The sequence below is a fragment of the Alexandromys fortis genome, unplaced genomic scaffold (assembly GCF_014885135.2).
Source record: "Alexandromys fortis isolate MF-2015 unplaced genomic scaffold, M_Fortis_MF-2015_v1.1 scaffold_27, whole genome shotgun sequence".
Taxonomy (NCBI): Eukaryota; Metazoa; Chordata; class Mammalia; order Rodentia; family Cricetidae; genus Alexandromys; species Alexandromys fortis.
This window is the reverse complement of record NW_026067952.1, coordinates 10,127,672-10,150,059: the sequence shown is the minus strand read 5'-3', so window position 1 is coordinate 10,150,059 and position 22,388 is coordinate 10,127,672. Positions and strand designations below refer to the sequence as shown.

General features: G+C 50.3%; 2 protein-coding genes across 2 annotated transcripts in view; one reads left to right on the top strand and one right to left on the bottom strand.

Annotated features, from left to right (window-relative positions):
* Positions 1-354: 354 nt before the first annotated feature.
* Positions 355-16,336, top strand: Tldc2 (TBC/LysM-associated domain containing 2). Its single transcript, XM_050150993.1, has 8 exons — positions 355-487; positions 4,128-4,208; positions 5,866-5,939; positions 7,282-7,446; positions 7,919-8,071; positions 10,435-10,530; positions 14,168-14,241; positions 15,274-16,336. The coding sequence occupies exons 1-8, from the start codon at positions 355-357 to the stop codon at positions 15,407-15,409; spliced, it is 912 nt and encodes a 303-aa protein (XP_050006950.1). The 3' UTR covers positions 15,410-16,336.
* Positions 16,337-16,475: 139 nt separating this feature from the next.
* Positions 16,476-22,388, bottom strand: part of Samhd1 (SAM and HD domain containing deoxynucleoside triphosphate triphosphohydrolase 1) — a 39,090-nt gene continuing 33,177 nt past the window's right edge. The window contains exons 14-15 of the mRNA XM_050151196.1: positions 20,814-20,951; positions 16,476-18,439 (exon numbers count right to left, since the gene is read on the bottom strand). Of these exons, the coding sequence (XP_050007153.1) occupies positions 18,335-18,439; positions 20,814-20,951 (243 nt within the window). The 3' untranslated portion in view covers positions 16,476-18,334. The remainder of the gene's footprint in view (positions 18,440-20,813; positions 20,952-22,388) is intronic.

Genomic DNA, 22,388 nt, shown 5'->3' with positions numbered 1-22,388 from the left:
TTCCGAAAAAAAAAAAAAAGCACGTGGATATACATTCCAATTGCTTTATTATTAATGTGTGTGTCATGCATGCCTGCACATGTGCAGGTGCACACATGCCACAGTGCACATGTGAAGGTCAGAGGACACCTTTCAGGACTTGATGCTCTCCATCCAACCAATCGATCTTCTCACACTTCCAACAGCCACAGGGTCTGCTTCCTGCCCTTCAGCTGGGTAGAAGACCTCTGTGACATGGCCTCTCTCTCTCTCTCTCTCTCTCTCTCTCTCTCTCTCTCTCTCTCTCTCTCTCTCTCGTGTGCTCTCCTCTCTCTATTGCTCTTGCTCTTCATTCATCCTTGGTATCCAAGCGACATGTGGAGAGGAAGTTTTGGTCTCATGAGGCGGCCACGTGAAGGCGGTCCAGCCAACAACTCCAGCCCTAGTCCCCACTGGCCAGCCGACCTGAGAGCTGACAGATCCTCCACAGGCAGCCTGGAGTCACCCAGTGAGGAGTGGAGCAGAAGGGGATTCTGTCACCAGCCCTGCCCAAATTACAAAGCAAAGCACCCGCGTGCACAGTCAGGGGCATACAGCGTGGCAATGGCCTGGCTCGGGTTGTTTGACCACAGGCTGTCTTATTCCAACACCCTCTACGAACTGGTTGTCTGAAGCACCCAGTGGGTGCTGTAAAAACTGCTGATCAAGGAAGAAGCATTCAGTGATAGCTTTACTGTCAGGTCGTTAGAAACAAAGGGGACAATGACCCCAGAGCTCTCCCATTCAAGCTGTTAAATTGACCGAGAGGGTGGAAAAAATGGAAGCCAACTCCTGGAAGGCTTCCAAGAGGAGGTGTCCCTTTCTAACTAAAGTGAAGGTTGTTTTCATCCTACAAATCATGAAAGAAATAAGCCACTGGTTCGGGGATGAGAGGGAAACCCCCCCTGAACAGGGTTATCTGGGAACCCTCTCTGAGGAGGTGGCCTGTATGCCGAGTTAGCCAAAGGGCCTGGGAAGAGAATCTGGGGCAGACTGAAGAACAAGGGCAAAGTCCCTGGAGGAGGAGAAAGTGTGACAGATGCTGGGGAAGGGGGGGGGTAGTGTGGCTGGAGCCCCCTGGAGACAAGGAAGGAAAAGACAGAGTGGAAAGCAGGAAGCAGGCAGACGTAGGCAGGGGATTATCACTGATGCAGAGACAAACGCTGGAAACTTGCAAGCAGGAAGTCACACCATCTAGTTACGTCCGGAAGTAGATTCCCTTCTCTGACAAGTCCAGATGCTGGCTCTGGGAGCTAAGAGAGCTCGGAAGCCATGGAGAAAGGATGGTTCTGTTTGAAGATCCAGTCACTCTTGGCTGGAAGAGAGGACTCAGAGAAGTGATGTCAAGTTCTCTCCCCATCACTGCTCTAGAGAACAAACGACAGCACCATCTGCTTTAGCGGGACGGACAGGCCGCTAGGTGTCAGAGGGCAAGAGAGACTCAGTTCATAGGACATGTGGGTTTGAAGCATCGGTGGCGATGTCCAAATAGAGACCCAGGAAAGCAGTGGCACAGGCATGCGAGGTCATGCCAGCAACAAGATCTGGAGGAGTCAAGAAAATGTTCACCTTGGAGAGCTGGAGATGTTGCTCAGTTGGTGGCATGTTCGTTTAGCATGCACAGGGCTCTGGCTTCCATCTCCAGCATCACATAAAACCAGCCGTGGTGGTCCATGCCTCTGTAATCCCAGAACTCAGAAGGTGGAGGCAAGAGGACCAGAGTTTCTACGTCATCATAGGCTACATAGTGTGTCTGAGGCCAGATTGGGCTACAATGAGACCCTGTCTCAATAAAAGAAAAGATTCACTTTGAAACTGGAGAAAGTTACTCAGGGACAGGGTCTGGGGAGAGGAAAGCTGGTCCAGAACCAGAAAGTTAAGCATTTCTGGCTCAAGAAAACAGTCAAAAGAAGAGAAAGTGGTCCCTGCCAAAGCCAAGGAGTCGGGCAGGTTGAGAGGAAGGGGCCTCACAGTGTAGAGGTGAGGGGACAGAGCCACAGGACATGACAGAGTGAGAAGAAGTAGAGTGTAGGGGAAGTGGCATGCTCACGGGAGACCAAGGGATCAGCAAGGAAGAGGAAGCAGAGTCAGGAGAGTAGAGGGAGCCAGCTTGGCTTCGGAAGGGCAGGGCACACCCTCCACCAGCCCTTAGGAAGGCAGAGGAAGATGGGCCAACCAGCAGAAGACATCAGCTGGGGGGCGGGGTTGAGGATGATGAAATCTGGATGCAAAAGTGACCTCAGAAACTGGAAACTGACTTCCCAGTGTGCCTGCAGGAGTGGTCACACTGACTCCACACCCAGCCGGGGGTCAGAGAATAGCCCGGTGGGGCCTGGTGAACTTGTGTTCTCTTGGTCCTCTCTCTCTCTCTCTCTCTCTCTCTCTCTCTCTCTCTCTCTCTCTCTCTCTCTCTCTCCTCCCCCCCTTTATCTTATGTTGCTAAAATCATACTGAATTTTAGATTCTGCTCTTATCAGAGTAGAGAAAACATTCCCTCACATTCCGAACCCCTTGGCAAGCCTGTTTTCACAACTGAAAATAATCCCCAAGAGAGGGTGCTCCACGCCCATTCACCTTTCCCTCTACTGTATACTTAAACTCTTCCTGGAGGTGCTAAACACATACGATTCCCACATTTAGGAGGTGAAGGCAGGTGGACCAAGAGTTCGAGGCAGGGACTGGAGAGATGGCTCACGCTTGTTGCTCGTGACTCAGGTTCAGTTTTCTGTACACACTTGGTGACTCACAGCTGTCTGTAACTCTAGGCCTAAGGGATCCGATACCCACTTCTGACCTCCTGGGCATCAGGCACAAATACGGTGAAGGTACAGACAAGCGGGCAAACACTCATACCTATGCAATAAAATAAATACCCCCCCATACACACAAAATCTCAAGGCTTCACAGTGAATTAATTCTAGGTCGGCCTTGGCTACAGAGCAAAATCCTCTCTCGAGGGGGGCTGGAGAGATGGCTCAGTGGTTAAGAGCATTGCCTGTTCTTCCAAAGGTCCTGAGTTCAATTCCCGGCAACCACATGGTGGCTCACAACCATCTGTAAAGAGGTCTGGTTCCCTCTTCTGGCCTGCAGACATGCACAGAGAGAGAATATTGTATGCATAATAAAAAAATAAGAAAAATCCTCTCTCGAAAAAGCCAAGACTGGGGACATCCATCAATATAGATCAAATAGCTTGCCCGGCATGCTAAGGCCCTGGGTTCAATTTTCTGCACAAGACAGAATAAAAGTCATTCCTGGGGGTGAAGGTTGTGTTCTGAAAGGAGCTGAGCAAGGTCTGGTGGAGGAGAAAAGTTGAAGGGGCTGCAAGTGATCTGACGGTGGCATCTCTTAAGGGGCTGTGACCCTGCAAGGGACAGTCCTGTTCAATGACACACTGAATCTTCCAGACATGAGGATGGGGCAGCAAGGCAAACACATTGGTCAGTCATAGAGCTTGGTGCTCAGGTGTTAAATGTGGGAGGAAAAGGGGACTACAAAAGGCAATGGGGGAGGCAGAAGCAGGAAGCCTGGTCAACAGAGTGAGTTCTGGGACAGCCAGGGCTACATAGCAAGACCCTGTCTCAAAAAAACAAAAATGAAAAAGAGAAAGGAACAGAGTGAAGGGAGGAGGAAGCAGCAGACCTGTGACCATGCGCTGTTTACAGCTCAAACACCCATTGCAACAGCCATGTTTGAGGTGACAACAGGGCCCTTCACTTTCCTGTTTTCCCTATAATACAGGTCCTGGAGGGAATGAGGCCCAAGTCACCTGATGGTCAACAGGACAGTCTTCTAGCAGTGTACCCACTGTGTGCCAGACACTGTGTGGGCTTCCTGTGAGACACCTTGTCAAATGTCTCCAGGTCAAATGTACCCCAGGCCAAAGAGGAAAGTTCTTATCCCGCCTGGGAAGGAATCACCTACAGCTTGGGGTGACTCGTGGGGAACCCTCAGGATAGCCCTTTCTTGTGTCAATTGCATGTCACAGATTCTAACCTCAATTTAGAGGACTGACCTCCATGGCGGGCATCAGGCAACCAGTGGTATTTAGGAGCCAGTGAGAAGGAGGTTGGAGACACAAAATCTGGTATCTTCTCCCCCTCTTTCAGCTGATGGCGATGGAGTTTGGGACCCACGGGATCGACAAGGTCTTGTTAGTGTGTTTGTGCGATTTGAGTTTCTGATGTACGGTAATCATTGGCACCTTCTCAGTTGGAACTGGCCTGGCATGGGGCCAGGGCCTGCTGCCTTGGGGCAGGTATAAGAAGCAGGGAGAAGGGCTGGAGCAGGGCCAGGCAGAGACACCAGTCACACAGAGAGGACAGGAGTTGGGACCAGAGTTACCGTGTCCAGACAGCGAGGTAGATAGGTCATTTTGAGTGTGACCTCTTTGAGGGATTGGGGAGACCATCGGAGGGTCATCAGGGATTGTTGGGGTGAGTACCTTCAGCCACCCTCTTCCCCAGCACCCGGGTTTCCCTTCCCCCACTGCACCTCAACTTATTTGATTGAGGATCCCAAGTGGAGGCCAAGTGGCCTCTTGCCAGGGAGTGGACACTGGATTTCTCCGAGAGGCATTTATCCAGATGCATCGAACATCAGGTGCTACGGGTTCCCACACAGAACTCAGCACAGAAGAGGGAGGATGGAAGCTCAGCATCCTGATTCTCAGGGCATTATCTTCATTCTCTCCAGATAGATGCTTGTGTGCTTACAGATGAGGAGTGTGTGGGAAAACCTGCCCAAGGTTGCTTAACTAAATAAGGGGTAAATCTCTCTCTTCCTCTCCCTCCCTCCCTCCCTCCCTTCCTCCCTCCCTCCCTCATCCTCTCCCTTGCCCCCCTCCAATCTCTTCTCTTCCTCTTCCCGTTTTCCCAGGTCCTTATGCACACTGGGAGTAAGCTACCCTGGAGGGGAGGGACCTGTGTTGGGTTGAGAGTAGAGATATGTGGGGGGGTTGTGATTCTATAGTCTGTGCTCTTTTTCTCTCCCTCCCTTCCATCCCTTTTCCTCCCTTCATTTCCTTTTCTCCTCCCTCTCCTTCCTCCCTCCCTTCCTCCCTCCCTTTCCCTTTCTTTCTCTTTATCCTAGAAATTGGATTCAGGGCCTCATGCAGGCTAAACAGCCCCTACTGCTGAGCCACACCCATGGGAAAACCCGTATCCTTCAAAGGCTGGCTCTTTTGTCCCGGCATGCCCCTTCAGGCTTTTGCTACACATAGAGCAGCTCCTTGGCTTTGAGAGGACATGAATTGCTGGCTGCCAGTCCTGGAAAGCCTTCTGAGGTTTCTGGTCCAGCGGGTTAAATGTTATATAGCGGGGCAGTGAGGTGGCTCTGTGGGTGAGCATGCTTACCATGCAAGCCTGATGACCCAAGTTCAATTCTTTAACCCACGTAAAGGTGGAAGGCGGGAGGTGACTTCCGGTAGTTTCCCTCTGGCCTCCAGACATGCGCCTTGGTTGGTTCAGACCCATAGACACATTTTTTTTTTTTCAAGACAGGGTCTCATTGTGTAGCCCTGGCTGACCTGAAACTCTATATGAAGACCATGCTGGCCTTGAACTCACAGAGCTCTATCTGCTTCTGCCTCCCAAGTGCTGGCATTAAATGTGTGCACCACTGCTCCTCGCTTAATAATTTTTAAATATTACATACTGGGAAATTGAGGCTTGGGGTGCAAATGATTTTATTTTCAGCTGCTCATGGAATTGGGGTCCTGGATCCCTAGTTTGGGCCATAGGTATTCAAGGAAAAAAATCAGTGTGTCTAGGCTAGACCGTTAGAGAAGAAACTGAAGTGGCCAGAATTCACAACTGGAATTTACTGTGTATGATGACTCCCATGTAGTTGATGCCCATGAGGCCTTGAATGTGGAGCGGCTCACAGACCCACCCAGGGGCCATTTGGTCTGGGGCTCACAGGTGAGCGGGAGCAAAGGGCAGCTGAGTAGGCATGGAGCCAGTGGGGAGTGCCCAGGCACCTATTCATCCCTGGCTTTGCCTTGCAGCATTTCCTCCCTCAGGGCCAAGGACCGGCCCCTGTCCTGGGCTGTGATAGGAGAATGAAAAGCCGAAGAAGATGGCGGTACACTCAGCTGGTAAGGGCTCAGCTCGGGCTGGGGATTCACTTGGGAAGGGGGTGGAATCTCCAAGCACGGAGGGGCACGGGCTAGGGTGAAGATGTGTGTGTGTGTGTGTGTGTGTGTGTGTTTGTTTACTTCTCTCAAATTCTTCCCAGCTGGCTGGGGCTTTAAAACAAGGGCTGACTTAGGACCTGGAGTAACCCTAAGGTCCTGATACACTCCCCCCAAGGGGACAGACCACTGCTGTTGTCCCTGTGGGGAGACTATTCCACAGTAAGGATCTCTGCAGGTGTGAACCTGAGTAATGGAGGGGGTAAGGAGGGGGCGTGCTGGGTATTCCTTCCCAGATGGGTGTCTCCTCTTACGATGAACCTTATGTTATTGTGTACAGGCCTGCTCACATGTGTGAGCATACACACTCAAACACGCCATGGTAAAGTCTGGAAGCTCAGTTAAGTGAATGAGAACGACAACACCAGCTTCCGTGCCCACTGATACCCACGCGTGTGTATATAACCCCAGCTCACTCAGAGTGCTCTGACAGCATGCCAAGCTGCCCACACACGTACCTCTATTTCAAGCAACATACAACTCCTGTGGGCGAGCACACACTCTGCGGGGAGCCAAGAGACTGCACACATCTCTTCACTGACTGAAAGTGAGCCCCAGAGCTTCCCCGTATGATATAGAAGTCAGTGGTACCTTCTCAGGGTACAGGGAGAATTCAGAGAGACCCCTCACAGCAGGCTCATCACACAGGCCTGGGCACAGTGTTCTGGACCTTGGTGCCAGCGTCTGCCCTTCTTGTGATCGATTGTTTCAGCCACTACTTTGCATCCAAACACACACAGCTGCAGCAGACCAGACTCCTACCTGCCCTTCTGCCCTCTTCCAGGCTTAGTTTGGAGCCTGGTGCGAGAGCAAACTGGCAACAGATGGTGGTGCCCATCTGAGAGGCACTGTGAGGGCCTTTGCCCACCCCCTTCCTTCATTAGCAATAGCCAGTCAGGAGGAAGCAGGTTGGAAGCAGGGACAGAGTCTTGCTTGTGGTGGGTGCTTCCCCACTCTGCTGGGCTGGGCTGGCAGGGGTCTGGACAGGGGCCAAGGCAGCCCTGGCTTTTGAGCCCAGGATCTGGTGACAGCTGGTACCCCTGTGTCCTTCAATCTTTATATCTTTACAGCCCACCCAGGTGGAGGACACCCTGTCTGGGGAGGAGGGCGAGGAGGAGGAAGAGGAGGAAGAAAAGAAAGAGGAGGATGCAGTTCCAGCCCCGGCTCCTCAGGACCCTGTGGAACCTCAGCTGACAGAAGCCAGCCGGGTCCTGGGCGCCTCAGAGATTAGGCAGGTTCGGGCACATTCTATGTAGTAGGACTTCAGCCCTATCCTAGCCACACCCAGGGGTGATAGAGTCGCAACTACAATGTCCCCAGCTCCGGGTCACCCTGAATCAATCATGCTTTCTCCCTGGACTTCCTGTCCTCTCTAGTCACAACCAGTGCCACCCTTCTCACTGGGCAGAGCTGGGGGACGTAGCAGGGGTGACATGGGTCCTGGGGATTAAAGCCAGACTGGGGTGGAGCAGACACATGGCGGAGTACCAGTGACCGAAGCAAGTTCCCCGAGGTCTGCCCTGGATTGGAATCCTGGCTCTGCCATCTACTCTCCATCTCCCTGAACCTCAGTTTTCTCATCTATGAAATGGGAACAAAGGCTAGCTAATGGCTACGGGGCCTCTGGACAGAGTAAAAGGCTGTGAGGTGGGAGGAGGGAGGGAAGATGGAGGCAGTCCCTTCACTCAGTTCCAGCTCTGCCTCCAGCTCGGTCTCCACTTACCCCCAAGAGTCACTGGCCGCCCCTGGAGTCTGGTCTTCTGCACATCAAAGGACGGCTTCAGTCTGCGGAGGCTGTACCGCCAGATGGAGGGTCACAGTGGACCAGCCCTGCTGGTGTTGAGAGACCAGGATGGGCAGGTGAGCTGGGTCAGGGCACGGGGGCTCCCAACCAGACCAGTGGGTACTGCCCGGGGCAGAGTGAGAAGCACAAAACAGAGATGACAGATTCTATCACCGGTCAGGAACACCGATGGTGGCACAGAGACCTGACCCACTTCAGGCCCTCATTTTCTCATTCGTGTATCTGAAGCCACTTCTGTGTGCCAGGTTAGGTGATGTGGAAGAGTGACATCAAGCCAGAAATGATGCAGAAGGCTGAGCGTTAATGGTCTGATTTCCTGTGTGGGGGTGGGGTGGGGCGGGTAGTGGGGGGCATTGGACAACCAACCACTGAGGCCATGCAAAACTGCATCCTTATGTTTGCAAGCACAAGACCATGGCTGGGCTGCTTTGATTTATTCTGTCTCACTAAAACACAAACTGGCTCAGAACCCTATGTGTAGCCTAGGCTGACCTTGAACTCCAGATGCTCCTGCCTCAGTCTCCTCAGTGCTGAGTACAGGTGGATGTCACCACCTCCGGATCTTGCAAAGGTCGAGCAGGCGATCTACATTTAAATGATGGAGGCATGTTTTGAAAATATCCCCAGCTGATTGGAGGAAGCCAGAGGGATCGGCCAAGGCTACACGCCAAAAGAGGAACTTTGATAGCTCTGCCTGAAGTTCACGTGGCCACTCCAACAATAGAATTTCTGGCAGGTTCTCCATGCAGAAAGTGGGAGGGACTGAGAGCTGGTTTCAAATGCTCCTCTACAGAAGGAACATACCAGAGTTGGAAGAGGTCTCAAGGGTCCCAGCCACCTAGACAGGAGTCTGCCTGGGAAGACTTTGTGCTTGAGAGCCAAGAAACTTACCCTGTTCTGACAGAGCCCCTTCCGTGGTAGAGCACTATGTATTATAAGAAGTTTCTCCTAGCACTAGGCCTAAAGCTGCACCCCACCACCCCCATGTAACACTGTGATGGTCCACACCCCAACCCCAGGAGCCGTCCCACAGATGTCAGACACATAGCAGGCAGGTGAGAAGCAAGATGCAAAACTACAGCCATAAAACGCGTGGTTTTCTCTTTAAAGCCAGAAGTGAGGCACATTCTTGAGCTGATCGGGAACAAATTGAAGATACAACGACATAAATAGATAATACCAGGATTATAGTTCATTCTCTTGGGTGTGATAATGGCACTGGGGTTATATGAGAGTCAGCCCCTTTCTTGGGAGCTGGTGCATTAGGAACGAATGTCATGGTATCACAGTCAAGTGGGCCTAAGAAACTAAAGCCAGTATGTGACTAGAGCAAATTCCCTGTTTGCTCAAAGTCGGAAGGAATCTATACTTGTTTTGAACTTTAAAAGGTGTTTTTTTTTTTTTTTCCCGGTGGTACAGGGTTTCCCCCTTGTACCTTGCATAGGCCAGGCAGATGCTCTACCAACAGAGCCCCAGCCCCAGCCCTTCGCTCTTCTGTACATTTGAAGCTGGTGCAGAAAGCGAGAGGGAGGAGTTTGTGTGGGGTGTCGGGGTATAGAAAAGCCTGTGCACCGGCATGGGGCAGGTGCCAGGAGGAAGCGACAGAAGTCAGCTCGGGGAGGAAGAAGGGGGATTTGACTAAGGCTTACCTCATTTTCTTTCTGCCTGTGTATGATTGCAGCTCTTCAAGAAGCATTGCTTGGATGAAATAAGTATATTTGGAGCTGAGGTGGTAATGGTTCGGTCAGGAAAGTATTTGCCGTGCAAGCGTGAGGACCTGAGTTCAATTCCCAGCTGTCATGTAGAAAGCCGGGTGTGGCAGGATATGTTTGTAACCCCAGTACTAGGAGGCAGACACAGAGGAGCCTGGCGCTTGCCGGACTGCCAGTCTCAATGGTCAGTTCCAGATGTGGTGAAAGCCTGTGGAAGGCAGCAGAGGAGGAGAGTCCTTATCGGCCGCTGGCTTCCATATGCATGGGAAAGTGTCGTGTGTGTGTGTGTGTCTGTGTGTGTGTACACCTATGCACACACATGAACATGGTCACATTCATACAACATGTACATACTTTCTTAAAGGGTAAACTGGACATGGCACATGGCTGTGAAGGCTCTCATGGGGTTAAGTTCTAGGTCAGACTTGGTTACACAGCATGAGCCTGAAGAGGAAAAGATAGACAGACAGACAGAGATGGGGGGGGGATGTAACAAAGAGTCAGAACAACTCAGGGGAGGCCACCAGCAAGGATTCTTCCTGTGGAGTGTGGGAAAGAGGGCAGGCTGGTGGCCTTGGAGATGCCCTATCCCCAGCTTTCCACTCAGCTTCCCCTGGAGTCCTGGAGACTGGGGGTGCATTTTCAAGCCCTGTGAAGGTGGCTGGTGGACACCCAGTTCCTTTCTTGTGCTTTTCTCTGCTTTCCAGATGTTTGGTGCCTTCTCCTCCTCGGCTATCCGGCTCAGCAAAGGCTTCTACGGTACTGGCGAGACATTTCTCTTCTCCTTCGCCCCACAGCTAAAGGTGAGGTTCCCACCTTCTGTCACGGAGGAAGGCTACAACAGGTCACAGCTCTGGGGATCCCAGAGGCCCCCCCAGCTTCAGTCCCCGTGCGGGGTTGCTAGTCCTGTCCACTCCTCCACAGGGCAATGGTGGGCATGGAAGTGTCCTCAGCTGCCCATCAAGATCTCCAGGAGTCATGAGTTGAGCGAGGGAGGCTAGAGAGGACAAGATGGGTTTGAGTGCAGGTAGGACCTGAGGTGTGGGAGGAGGAGGATGCTTCCAATGGCTTCTTGTGAGGTCTGCACATGAAGGCTGGAGGAGAGAGGAGTCACACAGTCCCTGTGTGTGGGAAAGGGGAGCCCCAGAGAGCATGCCAGTCTGGCAGTGGCAGGAAGAGGCCATCTCTGCCTGTCCTTTTCTAAGAAGGGTAAGGCTCTCCCTTGGCCAGGCTGTTACCAGAACAGCCAGTGTTCTCAGACCCAGCTCTTGGCAGGCCCCATTCACAGGAAACAATGAGAAAGGGGTAGGACGGAGCAAAAATACCAAATGGACCACAGAGCCTAGAGTGGGCCTGAGGCCAGCAAAGCCAGAGGGGATGAAGGGTGAGCAAAGGCGCAGTCATGGAGGAGGGGTCTTCTTGAGGTCAAACACTTGGAGCAGTGACAGCAAATGAACAATGTGTAGGACAACAGGAAGGAGTGGGTAGAGGGAGAGGGCCATCTGAGATGAACTGGAGGGGCTCCTTGCACTCCTTGCTAGGGACAAGTGCCAGATGTGACCATGAAGACAGCAGCTGGAGACTGCAACTGAGGAGATGGATGGACGGACCATGAAGTTCACTAGGGAACTGGGAAAGAATGGGGAGAGTGATTCAGTGCTCGGGTCCCATATGATCAGTGACAGGCACAGGTGTCTGGAGCCTCAGAGGGCACAAGCCGCAGGAGAGCTGGGGCTTTTGGAGGTGGGAGACAGAGTCCTAAGCTTCTTCCATATAAACCTTTTCTGTCATTGGGTTGCTGACCTACTGAAGCCACCGAGTGTTGTGTGACAGGCAGAGCACACAGCCTTTACCGTAAGTAGACATGAGAGTAACTCACGGGTCCGCACTTACCACCTCACAAAATGGTAATTCAGTCATAGGAAAAAGTCCATAGCTGACTGGTGGTGGTGCACACCTTTATCCCAGAACTCAGGAGGCAGAGGCAGGTGGATCTCTGTGAGTTCAAGGTCAGGGTGGTCTACAGAGTGAGTTCCAGGACAGTCAGGGTTACATGGAGAAACACTGTCAGGGGAACAAATTCCACATGGGTCCACTGTTATCATTGTCCCATCTTACAGATGAGGGAGCCGAGGCACAGAGAGGTTGAGTAACCCGCCTAACTCAGTCTGTGGTGAAGGGAGATGTGGACCCCAGGCCCAGCGTGTGAACTCAGGCAGGGCACTCTGGAGACAGAGGATAGGGGTACGCATGTAGGAACCACAGAGGTGGACAGGGTCGGAGTGTGAGGCAGACCATGTATTTGCTTAGTGTGTCCTTGAGAACTATTTGTTCACACTTTGTTTGGAGGATGGAGAACTAGTTCTGGATGTTTTTGTTTGCTATTAGAGGTCTCCCCTCCAGTGCACAGACACCCGCAAGTACACTCTGCCACACAGTCTCACACCAAGATGGTCACAGGGGTGTGGATGGCCTTGCTAGTGACAAAATGCATTTGCCCTCTTGCTCAGCCTCCATCAACTGTAGCCACCTCCCCTTCCTGGGAAAGAAGCAAAGGGGTCAGCAATGCCGGGTCACCAAGACTGCAGGCTGATCCTCACCACCTTCCTGTGGCACATATTAGGACCCCAAAGCTCTGGATTCTTCTTGTGCCAACAGCTCCTGTTGGAGCCTCCTGCTGGTTCCTGTCATCAGAGCCGGGGATCCGGGTATCTTTGATGACTACCCTTGTTTCCTCTGTGGCTCTTCTCAGGCCATCCACGTACTGCTGGCTCTTCCCCGACATCTTTCTAATATTGGTTATTTATTTTTCCTACCACTTTGCCCAGCAGTGCTGGCCTAAGCTGGAAGGCAAACATACAGGCCCACCCTGTCTCGGGACCTTTGCATGTGTTCTTCTGCTTAGCACAGCCTCCCACCGAATCATCAGGACCGCCCGACTGTGGCCATCACAGGGACTGACGACTTTAAATGGCCATTCCCCGAAAACTTCTTCGTCCCTCTGCACGGTGCTTTTCTCGCTAGTGTTCCTAACACACCACTTCTCTTATTTCTGTCTCCTCCTGAAATGTCGTATGAGGCAGATGTTTTGTTCGTTATGTCCTCTGTTCTACCCAATACCTAACTGTGCCTGCTGTGTAAGTGCTGAAATCCATTGTTTTCAAGGGATCACCGTTCCCCAGCCTGTAAGAATCCAATACATTGAAAACCTTAATCCTTGTCTGTGCCTGGCCTGGTGCCCTTCACGAATTCCCAGTGCTTGTACTGCTGTCCAAGCAACACAACCAACTTTGTCTTAGTTTCTTCTGTAGCAAAGCTTATCTTGCTCTTTTAAATTAGGACGCGTCCTTGGAGAAAGCAGAGAAAGTGTTGGGAGCCTGTCTTCTCTGGTCACTTGTTCACTTTATCTCATTCCTTCCCAGCTTGGTCCTTTATCTTTCTATTCCTGGGGCCTTTGGGGGTTGCTCCTAGTGTTTGAGGCTTCTAATTACAGGAAGCAATATACTATACTTTTGGGGCCCTTTAGAAGCCTTTCTATTGCCTAATTTGGCTCTTGAATATTCACTCGTTTATTTCAGGAGTTTAGCAGGGCAACTGGGCAGTTCTCCGGGAGTTTACCTTGTAGAGGGGTGGATAGGGGTAAGTTTCCTACAGGAATGGAGCTGTCTCAGAGGGGGTAGATGCCAAGGAAGATCAAACAGGGGCTCTTTGTGATGACATTCAGACTGCAGGGCAAGAATTGACCCTTGAGGACGGGGTTGTGGGGAGCTGTGGCAGAGGGGTCTGAGAGTAGGAAGGCCATAAGGCAGGAGCACCTTTCGCACTCTGGGGAACAGAGAGGTCAGTGTGGTTCAGGTGTGGTCTGTAAGAGAAGAGGGGATGGAGAAAAGAAAAGGGATGGGGGCGGGTGCACTCTGGCTGGAGAACTGGCTCTGTTTCCTTCACAATGGAGCATCAGAAAGCTGTAGGTAGAAGACTCACAGTTTTAGGTTTGGGATGGGCCATTCAAGTCACTATAGAGAGGACTGGGGGGCAGTATATGGTGTGAGACAAGACCAACAGGAGGCTGCGACCCAGAGGGTTGGACAGAGAAGTCACAGGAGGTCACAGTGAGTCTTACTGACCTGCAGGTCACGAGATAGGTTGGCTGGGAGGCAGTTCCACCCCAACTCCAGGCCTGGCCTTTTCTCTTTCCATCTTTGAAAGCAGGAAGCCTCAAAGATTTTTTTTTTTTCCTAGCATGAAGGAGCTGCTAGGATTTAGAGGATTCAAGACAGAGGGCATAAGGAAACTAAACTCTTAAGGCCAGGAGCCCAGTCCTTCCTGGTAATCCCTGGGCCCAGAAGCTCCCGGTTCCTGCACAACACTGCCACCACTTGGCTTGGAGTCAGACTGCAAAGACAGCACTCAAAAGTGACCCAACCTTTCTTTTTCACCCAGGTCTTTAAGTGGACAGGAAGTAACTCTTTCTTCGTGAAGGGAGACCTGGACTCACTGATGATGGGCAGTGGAAGGTGTGTGTCTCTGTCACTCTACGTCTTGGGGCGGCCTGTTTTCCTCTCCTTAGGGGGCTGCGGGTGGAGCAAGCAGGCTGAATCTTTCAGGCCGACTTCAGTGCCCTACAGCATCAGGCCCTCGGTCCATCCCCAGTGGCCCACATGCAACTAACCCTCCTCTAAGTCAAGCGAGGAGCGTGGACCAACTAGTTAGTGCCATCTTAACCTGAACCAACTCTGGGAATGTCCACATGGATGAAGTTATAGTCATGCAATGGGAAAGCCCCAGATTTCTGAGTCCCATGGGACATGGCTTGTTAGAAGATGTGCATCTAGCTAAGAATACAGCCTGTATGTCTGTGGAGGTGAGCGGGAGCGAGCGAGTTAGGAACAGAAACAGGGGGTAGCTTCACCTTGCTGTGACCTCCACACTGAAGCACACTAAACGCTTGCTTTCCCCAGTTAGCACAGCTCCATGGAGAGGCAGCGGGGCACACCAGCCATTGTTGATTCCTAATTCACTTCCTGCTTCCAGCCTAGGTTTTCTGTCAAATTTGAGGATTAGAATGCTCTAAAACAGGGTTGAGGTGATGACTGCACCACTGTCTATAGTTAAAATAATGGATTGTTTAAAAAATGCTCTGGATGCAAGAGTACATGAGGAGACCCCAACCCTGGATAAATTCGTATAGGGATGAGAACAGCTATAATGGGGATACACCGGTAATGTGGCTAAGGCTGACGATGGCAGTCATAGGTTACACCTGTGCCGAGTTCCTTTTCTGGTGTGTGTGTGCGCGTGTGACTGAAGACATCAGGTGTGTCCCACGGTCCACCTCCACCATATCTTCGGAGATCTCTCACTGACTAGCTAGACTGGCTGTCCAGCACCTCTGGGATCCATCTGCCTTTGTTCTCCCTGTACTGGGGCTGCGGATGGAGTGTGACCTGCCTAGCCTTTTATGTTAGTGCTGGAGGCAGCTTCATGCTTATGTAGCAGACAATGCACCAACTGAGCCATCTCTACTGCCCATTTCCTCTTCTCTTTAGTGGCCAGTTTGGGCTGTGGCTGGATGGAGACTTGTACCGTGGGGGAAGTTACCCCTGTGCCACCTTCAACAATGAAGTGCTGGCCCGGCAGGAGCAATTCTGCATCGAGGAGCTGGAGGCCTGGGTTCTGAGCTGACACCTCCCCGGATCAGGGATGCTCAGGTCACTTTTGGATGCTGCCCAGGTCTTGCTACACAGGGCAGCCATTCTGCCTGACTCAGGATGGTGAAGAACCCTCATGTGGACTGTGGCTCTCAGCCAGCCTCCTAATGGCCTGAAAACCCAGGGCAGGAACAGCAGAGCTGATGTGAAGGTGTAAAAGATGAAGATCTTGCTGAAGATGCACGACATCTGTCTTTATAGGATTTGACAATTCCTAGAGAACTCAGAAGACCAAAAAACAAACAAAAACAACAACAAAAAAAATCAAAACAAAATAACAACAAAAAGCTGCACTGCCACATCTCCATATCCTTCCAAACAAGTCAGGTGTGTACACACGTGCACACACACGTGCACACACACATTTCTATTTTGTATGTTTTAGAGATTACTTTTACTTGAAGAATGCTCTCAAGCCTCCGAAACCTGGGCTCAGCTACTGGAAACTAATAAAGCGTAGAAGCATTCATCATTTTACTCCTTGCCTTGCTGTCTCTCCTAGAAGCCAATGGGTGGGGTTGGATGCCACCAATGGGTCAGGTGCCCACACATCTGTTACTTGATTTCATGGGAGAGAGAGAAAAGCTACAAATGAACAATATGTCTATCTGGGCAAAGAAGCTGAACCTTTGCAGACCCCAGGGGCTCAAGGGAGGAAGGAGGTCATTTTCAGGCACAAGAGCCTTGTGAACTATGGTTCCACCATCCAGTCCTATGCAGGGAAACCTCCTGCTGGAAGGGAGCAAACTATATCTTGCTCTTTTTTTGTGAGGAAAAGTACTTGGGCCCTTGTCAATACCACCGTGTGCAGACCCAACACAGTGGTAGGACACCATGAAGTGTCTTTGCTAAGGATGCCAGACCGGGCACACAGGTGCAAGGAGATGGCAGTTGAGGAGCATGCCTCCAGTTTCAAGATAGAAACACACTCACGACAGCTTCACTGCAGCGGTTTCCCTCACCTAGCTGAAGTCACCATCACTCAACCTGTGGTCCTATTTACAGCAAGCGGACAGTTCAGTAACTTAGAGGCCAAGCCGTTAAAAATCTCCATTTTTATGCAGTCTTGAAAACAGGTACTCAACAATGAAAACAGCTTCAAAGGCATAAAATATAGTTGTCTTGTGCATAAAAGGGGTGCGTTGTTTCCCGGATATCACAGTACAAAATTAGGTACAAAATGCCATAATAAACCACAAGGATTTAAAAATAAGACTGGCAAAAATAAAGCAATAGTAGCAGAAAAATATATCATTCTTGACATCGAGTCTGGGCACACGGAGGCAGAGCCTCCGGCCATCTCCCTGAATGTCAGAGAGGCATGTGGCTAGCAGGGACGAGCTAGCACCTCCCTTGTGCGTTTATGAGCTCAGAGGCGGACACACCAAATACTCTTTCACCTATGAGTGAACAAAATAGAACCTGGCTGCCCAGAGGGGAGAGGTGGCACAGCAACCTGTTGGTGTATTCAAGCTGCGTGCTGCCAGGGCTGCCTCCTCACTTAGGGGAGTATCATGACTAAGATGTCATCTGCAGCTCCTGCCTCGGTCCCTACCGCCCACATCTCCAGCACTTCTGGTTACCACCCCCTTCGGTTCCAACTAGACTTGGTTCTTGGTGAAGCTGTGCACAGCGCAGGTGAGGGGAGCAGCATGGGTGTCTGCGCAACCTCGATGGCTCTGCACTGCTAGGAACAGCTAGGTACATGGGGGGACCCGAGCCATCTACACCATTAGGCTCACAAACACAGTCTGGAATATTCTGAAACCTGTAAACACAATGAAGCAGTGGTGGTGAAATTCCAAGTGAGAGCAGTCAGGACGGTGTCTGTGGTGTTGTCTGGACAGCTGAGCAATCCAACTCAGAAGAGGTGGAAGAAGGTTTGTCCCCGGCTGGCTGTGGTGAGTTCTTTGGGGCTGGAGTGGTTTCAAGTACAAAGGAGTTGATCTTGTCTGGAGCCACATCAGACTCAGGGAGCAATTTGGTGTGAGGAACCCTCCAACCCTAGCACCTCCTATAGCAGGCAGGGGGTTAGACTAGGAGACGGGGCGGAGCGGCTGGTCAGTGGTAGAGGACTTGCCTGGCATGCCTCAGCTCCTCTCAACAAAGAGCTGTCCGATGCTCCCCCAGCCTAGCACTTAGCAGGGATGGAAGGGGAAGGTGGCTCTCTCTCCTGGGAGGAGCAGGGTGAGGGGCGCTCTCAGGGGGTCTAAGATTTTGTTTATTTCAACTTGAATTCCAATTTGTGCCCTTGTCTCAATTTATAAATTAAAAACAAAAGGCAATCATTTGTCCTAAGAGTTCAGAATAGATGGAAGAGTTATCCTGAGAAAACAGGTAGCAAAAGGAGAAAGGCTTCAATAATGCTAAAAACACACATGCTAATGATTTTCATAGTAGGTGCTTAGTCACTGTTCTATTGCTGTCAAGAGATGCCATAACCAAAACGACTCTTATAAAAGAAAGCAGCTAGTGGGGGCTTGCTTACAGTTTTAGACGCTTAGTCCACTATCATCATGGTGGGGAGCATGGCAGCGGCTGAGAGCTACATCCTGACCCACAGGCAGAGAGATTGGACCTCCAAGGCCACCCCCAGTGACACACCTCCTCCAACAAGGCCACCCCTCTTGATCCTTATAATCCTTTCAAACTGTTCTTCTCCCTGGGGACTAAGCACTCAATTATACGAGATTATGGAGGCCGTTCTCATCCAACAGGAAGCATAGTAAACTCATGCTACTATTACCACTTTTCGTTTTGAATAAAATGACTTACCCTTCAGCATGTGCGTACACTCAAAACACTAAATAAAAATCACTAGTAGATTCTGATTATATTTCCTAACTTAATTGTGGAGAGAGGAAGAGGCTTGCGTAAAGAACTGATGGCAGGAATTCACTTAAAATTTTAGTTGTGTTTTGGCTTTGGATGCTTCTCGGTGGCAATCTGGATCATCATTCTGCCATTTCAGAGGAGTTATAAGTGGGGCCATGATGTCACCATCCTATTAAAGAGAGAGAGGAAATCAGGGCACAGAGAAGAGCCAGTTCCCATCACTGTATTTTGGGGTGCACCTCAGGCACACATAACCTTGCCCTGCACATAGATTGCTAGAGAAATCCAAAGTTGTATGTACTCTGTGAGAACACCACGGCTGAGACGCGGCTCACTGCTGCCCAGAATTGGCAGAGTTCGTACACCTTCATGGGACTCTTGGAGACACAGAAGCTACACTGGATTCTTGCTTCTCTTTTCCCTACTCCCCAATAAAAACAAATGACCCAGGTCTGCAAACAGGGGACAGGGAGGATGGGGACAAATGACAACTGGGACACTGGGACCAGGACTACTTGCTGAATTTGAATCTTTCTCTTTAAATAAACCTCTTTGGCCCTATCATCATAGGCTCCAGTCAAATGCACCACCCTTCCACCAAGGGGGAGGCTGCCTCAGATTAACGCAATGACCCAACAGGAGGCCACTAGGTTCTCTAACCCACCTGCCTCCTGGAACACTGCTCTTTGCCCGTTTACTCTCAGGTACTTATCCCCTCTTCGTGCTCCACTCAGACGTGGCAGCTGCTCTTCTCAGAGGCCTTGGCTAGCTCTTGTGCCCAGTGGTTTCTCAGGTGACAGACTGAGGTGAGGAGAGCAGAGAAGCCTGGGTATTCCCTCTGGCGTGGTTTTCAGGGGCTGTGATCATTCTATGGTTCCAGCTCCTGGAAGGGGCCACAGCTCCTGACCTCTCCGAGAAGACAGTGACATCATCCGGGCATTGTCTCGCTGTCTGCCATTTGTTCATTTAGCTCTACCAAACCTTTGGATATCTCCCAATGCTAAATGTCTTCCGCTGAACACACTGGGTCTGGCTAGACAGAGCTTTTGTGAGCTGCTACTGCTCATCCCAGAAGCAGCAGTATTTGTAAAATCCCTATCTCCATCATACTTCCTTCTGCTTCCAACTCTAGCAAATATTAAAAATGTGCATTTAAAAGATTTCACTTGCCTGGCGGTGGTGGCGCACGCCTTTAATCCCAGCACTTGGTAGGCAGAGGCAGGCGGATCTCTGTGAGCTCGAGACCAGCCTAGTCTACAGAGCTAGTTCCAGGACAGGCTCCAAAACCATAGAGAAACCCTGTCTCGAAAAACCAAAAAATAAAATAGAATGACTTAAAAAAAAAAAAAAAAAAAGATTTCATTCAATGGCTCCAGGCTGCCCCTTGCACACAGGATGGCAGAAAATCGCTCACGCTCAACAATGCTCCTGAAAGGGCGCATGTTCTCTGTGACCTTTCAGCTATTCCCATGTTGCTTCTGTTTCAGTGCCTCCCTATCATCAGCCTCTGATGCCAGCACTGAAAGAGCCGCTGAGATTTCTCTTCTGGGGCTGGCCTGCAAGCTTTCCTGAGGCAGGCTTTTCTCATCTAACCAAACACTAATATGCTACACAACTGCTGTTTACTTTTGTGTTTGTGGTCCACACCTAGAGACCCAGAGTACTAAGGAACTATGTCTTAGGGACTGCATCATCCTGGTACTGAACACAGGGCCTGACAAGAAACAAACCAAGCAAACTCATTTGATGAGTTAATATACCTAGGTTTAAGGTACTTAACACACACACTGGTGTTTTTATTTCCCGTTTCCTTAAAAAAGAAAAAAGTGTGTGTGGTATGCGTATATGTGTGTGGTACATGTGTATGTGTGTTATCTGTAATATATGTGTATCGTGTATATGTATCATGTATACACATGCATGGTGTGTGTATGTGTGTGTGTACTGTATAGGTCTGTGTATGCATGTGTATTGTGTGTTTGCAGGTGATCTTGACCATGAGGCACACGTGGAAGCCAGAGGGTAACATTGGTGCCTTCTTCAATCACTTCTCCACCCCTTTTTCCCCCACATTTTTTATTTTATGTGTATGCATGCATATCTATGCACCACTTGCATATCTGGTACCCACGGAGACCAGAAGAGGGCATCAGATCTTCTGGAACTGGAGTTACAGCTGGTTGTCAGCCGCCGTGTGCGTGCTGGGAATTGAGCCCAGGTCTTCTGGAAGAGTAGCCAGTGCTCTTAACTGCTGAGCCATCTCTCCAGCCCCATATTGCTACAATTTAAATGAGAACCTCTCAGTGAATAAAAGGATCACTTTTGGATTTTCCTTAAAAATCAAAAAATATGCCAGGTCCCTATGTAGCTGTATATCTGTACTTCCCAAGCTTGGGAGGTGAAGGAGGAGGATCAGGAATTCGAGGTCATTCTTAGCCATATAGCAAATCTGAGACCAACCTGAACTACATACGACCTGTCTCACCCCAGCTCCCAGATTCCTTTCTTTTTTAATGTTCAAGGGCATGAATAGAGTCACTCACCTGCGGTTTGGTGAAGTCTTTGTCCGCACACCACTGAATGAAGTGCTGCCGAGCAGCATGTAGGCTCTTTCTGTCTTTCTTCTTACAGTATACTCGGATGAGCTGCTCTGCGAATTTCTGTGGCAGAAGCTGCGACACCTTTTTTACAAAAAAAAAAAAAAAAAAAAAAAAAAAAAAAAAAAGATCTTGCTTGAGTTCTCACTTCCAAAACCAGCTGCCTCCCAGGGTCTGGGGGATTTTTAATGTTGGGCTAAAGCACTGCATTGCTTTTCTATTTTATCCCAATTATCATCCGACGGGGAAATGATTATTTCCTGCAAAGTGCCTCAGAATTTTACGCTAATTACTAAAAGATTGACAGGACGTAACTGTGCAGAGAGTACAGACTCCCATCTAAGATGTGCAGACAGGCACAGTGGGCTTGTATCACCTCAGCTGCCTGGCTTCAAACCAAACACTGCACCGAGCTCCAGCTCTAGCTGTCTCTACCCCGCCTTCTCATTAGGTTGCCCAGGCCGTCCCTGAACTCACTTCCTAGTACTGGCAGGTCTTGAACCTGTGATCCTGTAGTTTCAGGCTTTGGGGACTAAAGGCTTATACTACTACATCCAGATATCCATCTATCTATTTGTATCTATTTCCTTACTTTCTTGTTTTGAGAAAGGATCTCACTATAGTTACCCTGGGTGGCCTGGAACTCACTCACTATATAGACCAGGCTGCCTCAGACTCATAAAGGTTCACCTGATTCTGCCTCTGCCTCTGGAGTGCTGGGATTAAAGGTGTGTGCCACTGTGCCCAGTGTGATATATTTTAAATTGTTGTTTTGCTTTATTTTGAGACAGTCTCATGTACCCCAGGCTGGCCTTTAACTCCCGATCTGTCTGCATCTCCTCTGCTTCCCAAATGTGGGACTCCAAGTGTGCACCAGCACACCTGGCTTATGCTTTACTTTATTTTTTGGTTTTTCGAGACAGGGTTTCTCTGTGGTTTTGGAGCCTGTCCTGGAACTAGCCCTTGTAGACCAGGCTGATCTCGAACTCACAGAGATCCGCCTGCCTCTGCCTCCCAAGTGCTGGGATTAAAGGCGTGCGCCACCACCGCCTGGCTTGCTTTACTTTAAAAACATTAGATTTATTAACTTCATTCCGTATGTGTGTATGTTTTATCTGCTTGTATGCACACACACTATGTACATGCTAGGAATCACACTGGTGTCTTCAGCAAAAGCTACAGTGCTCTTAATCACTGAACCATCTCTCTAGCCCCGCCTTCTCTCGTTTTTTTTGTTTTTAAAGCTGGAAATAGATTTTTCTCTCATACAATACATCTTGACCAGTTTCCCCTCCCTCCAGTCTTCCGAGTTCCCCCAGCCTCCCCTTTCTCCTGGATCCACATCCCCTCCATCTCCCACCAGAAAAGAGCAGGCCTCAAAGAGACAACAACTAAACATGACAAAATAAAACACAATAAAAAAGGCAAAAGCCCTCACACCAGAGCTGGACAAGGCCACCCAACAGGAGGAAGAGGGTCCCAAGAGCAAGTGAGTCAGAGGCACACCCACTCCTCCAGTGA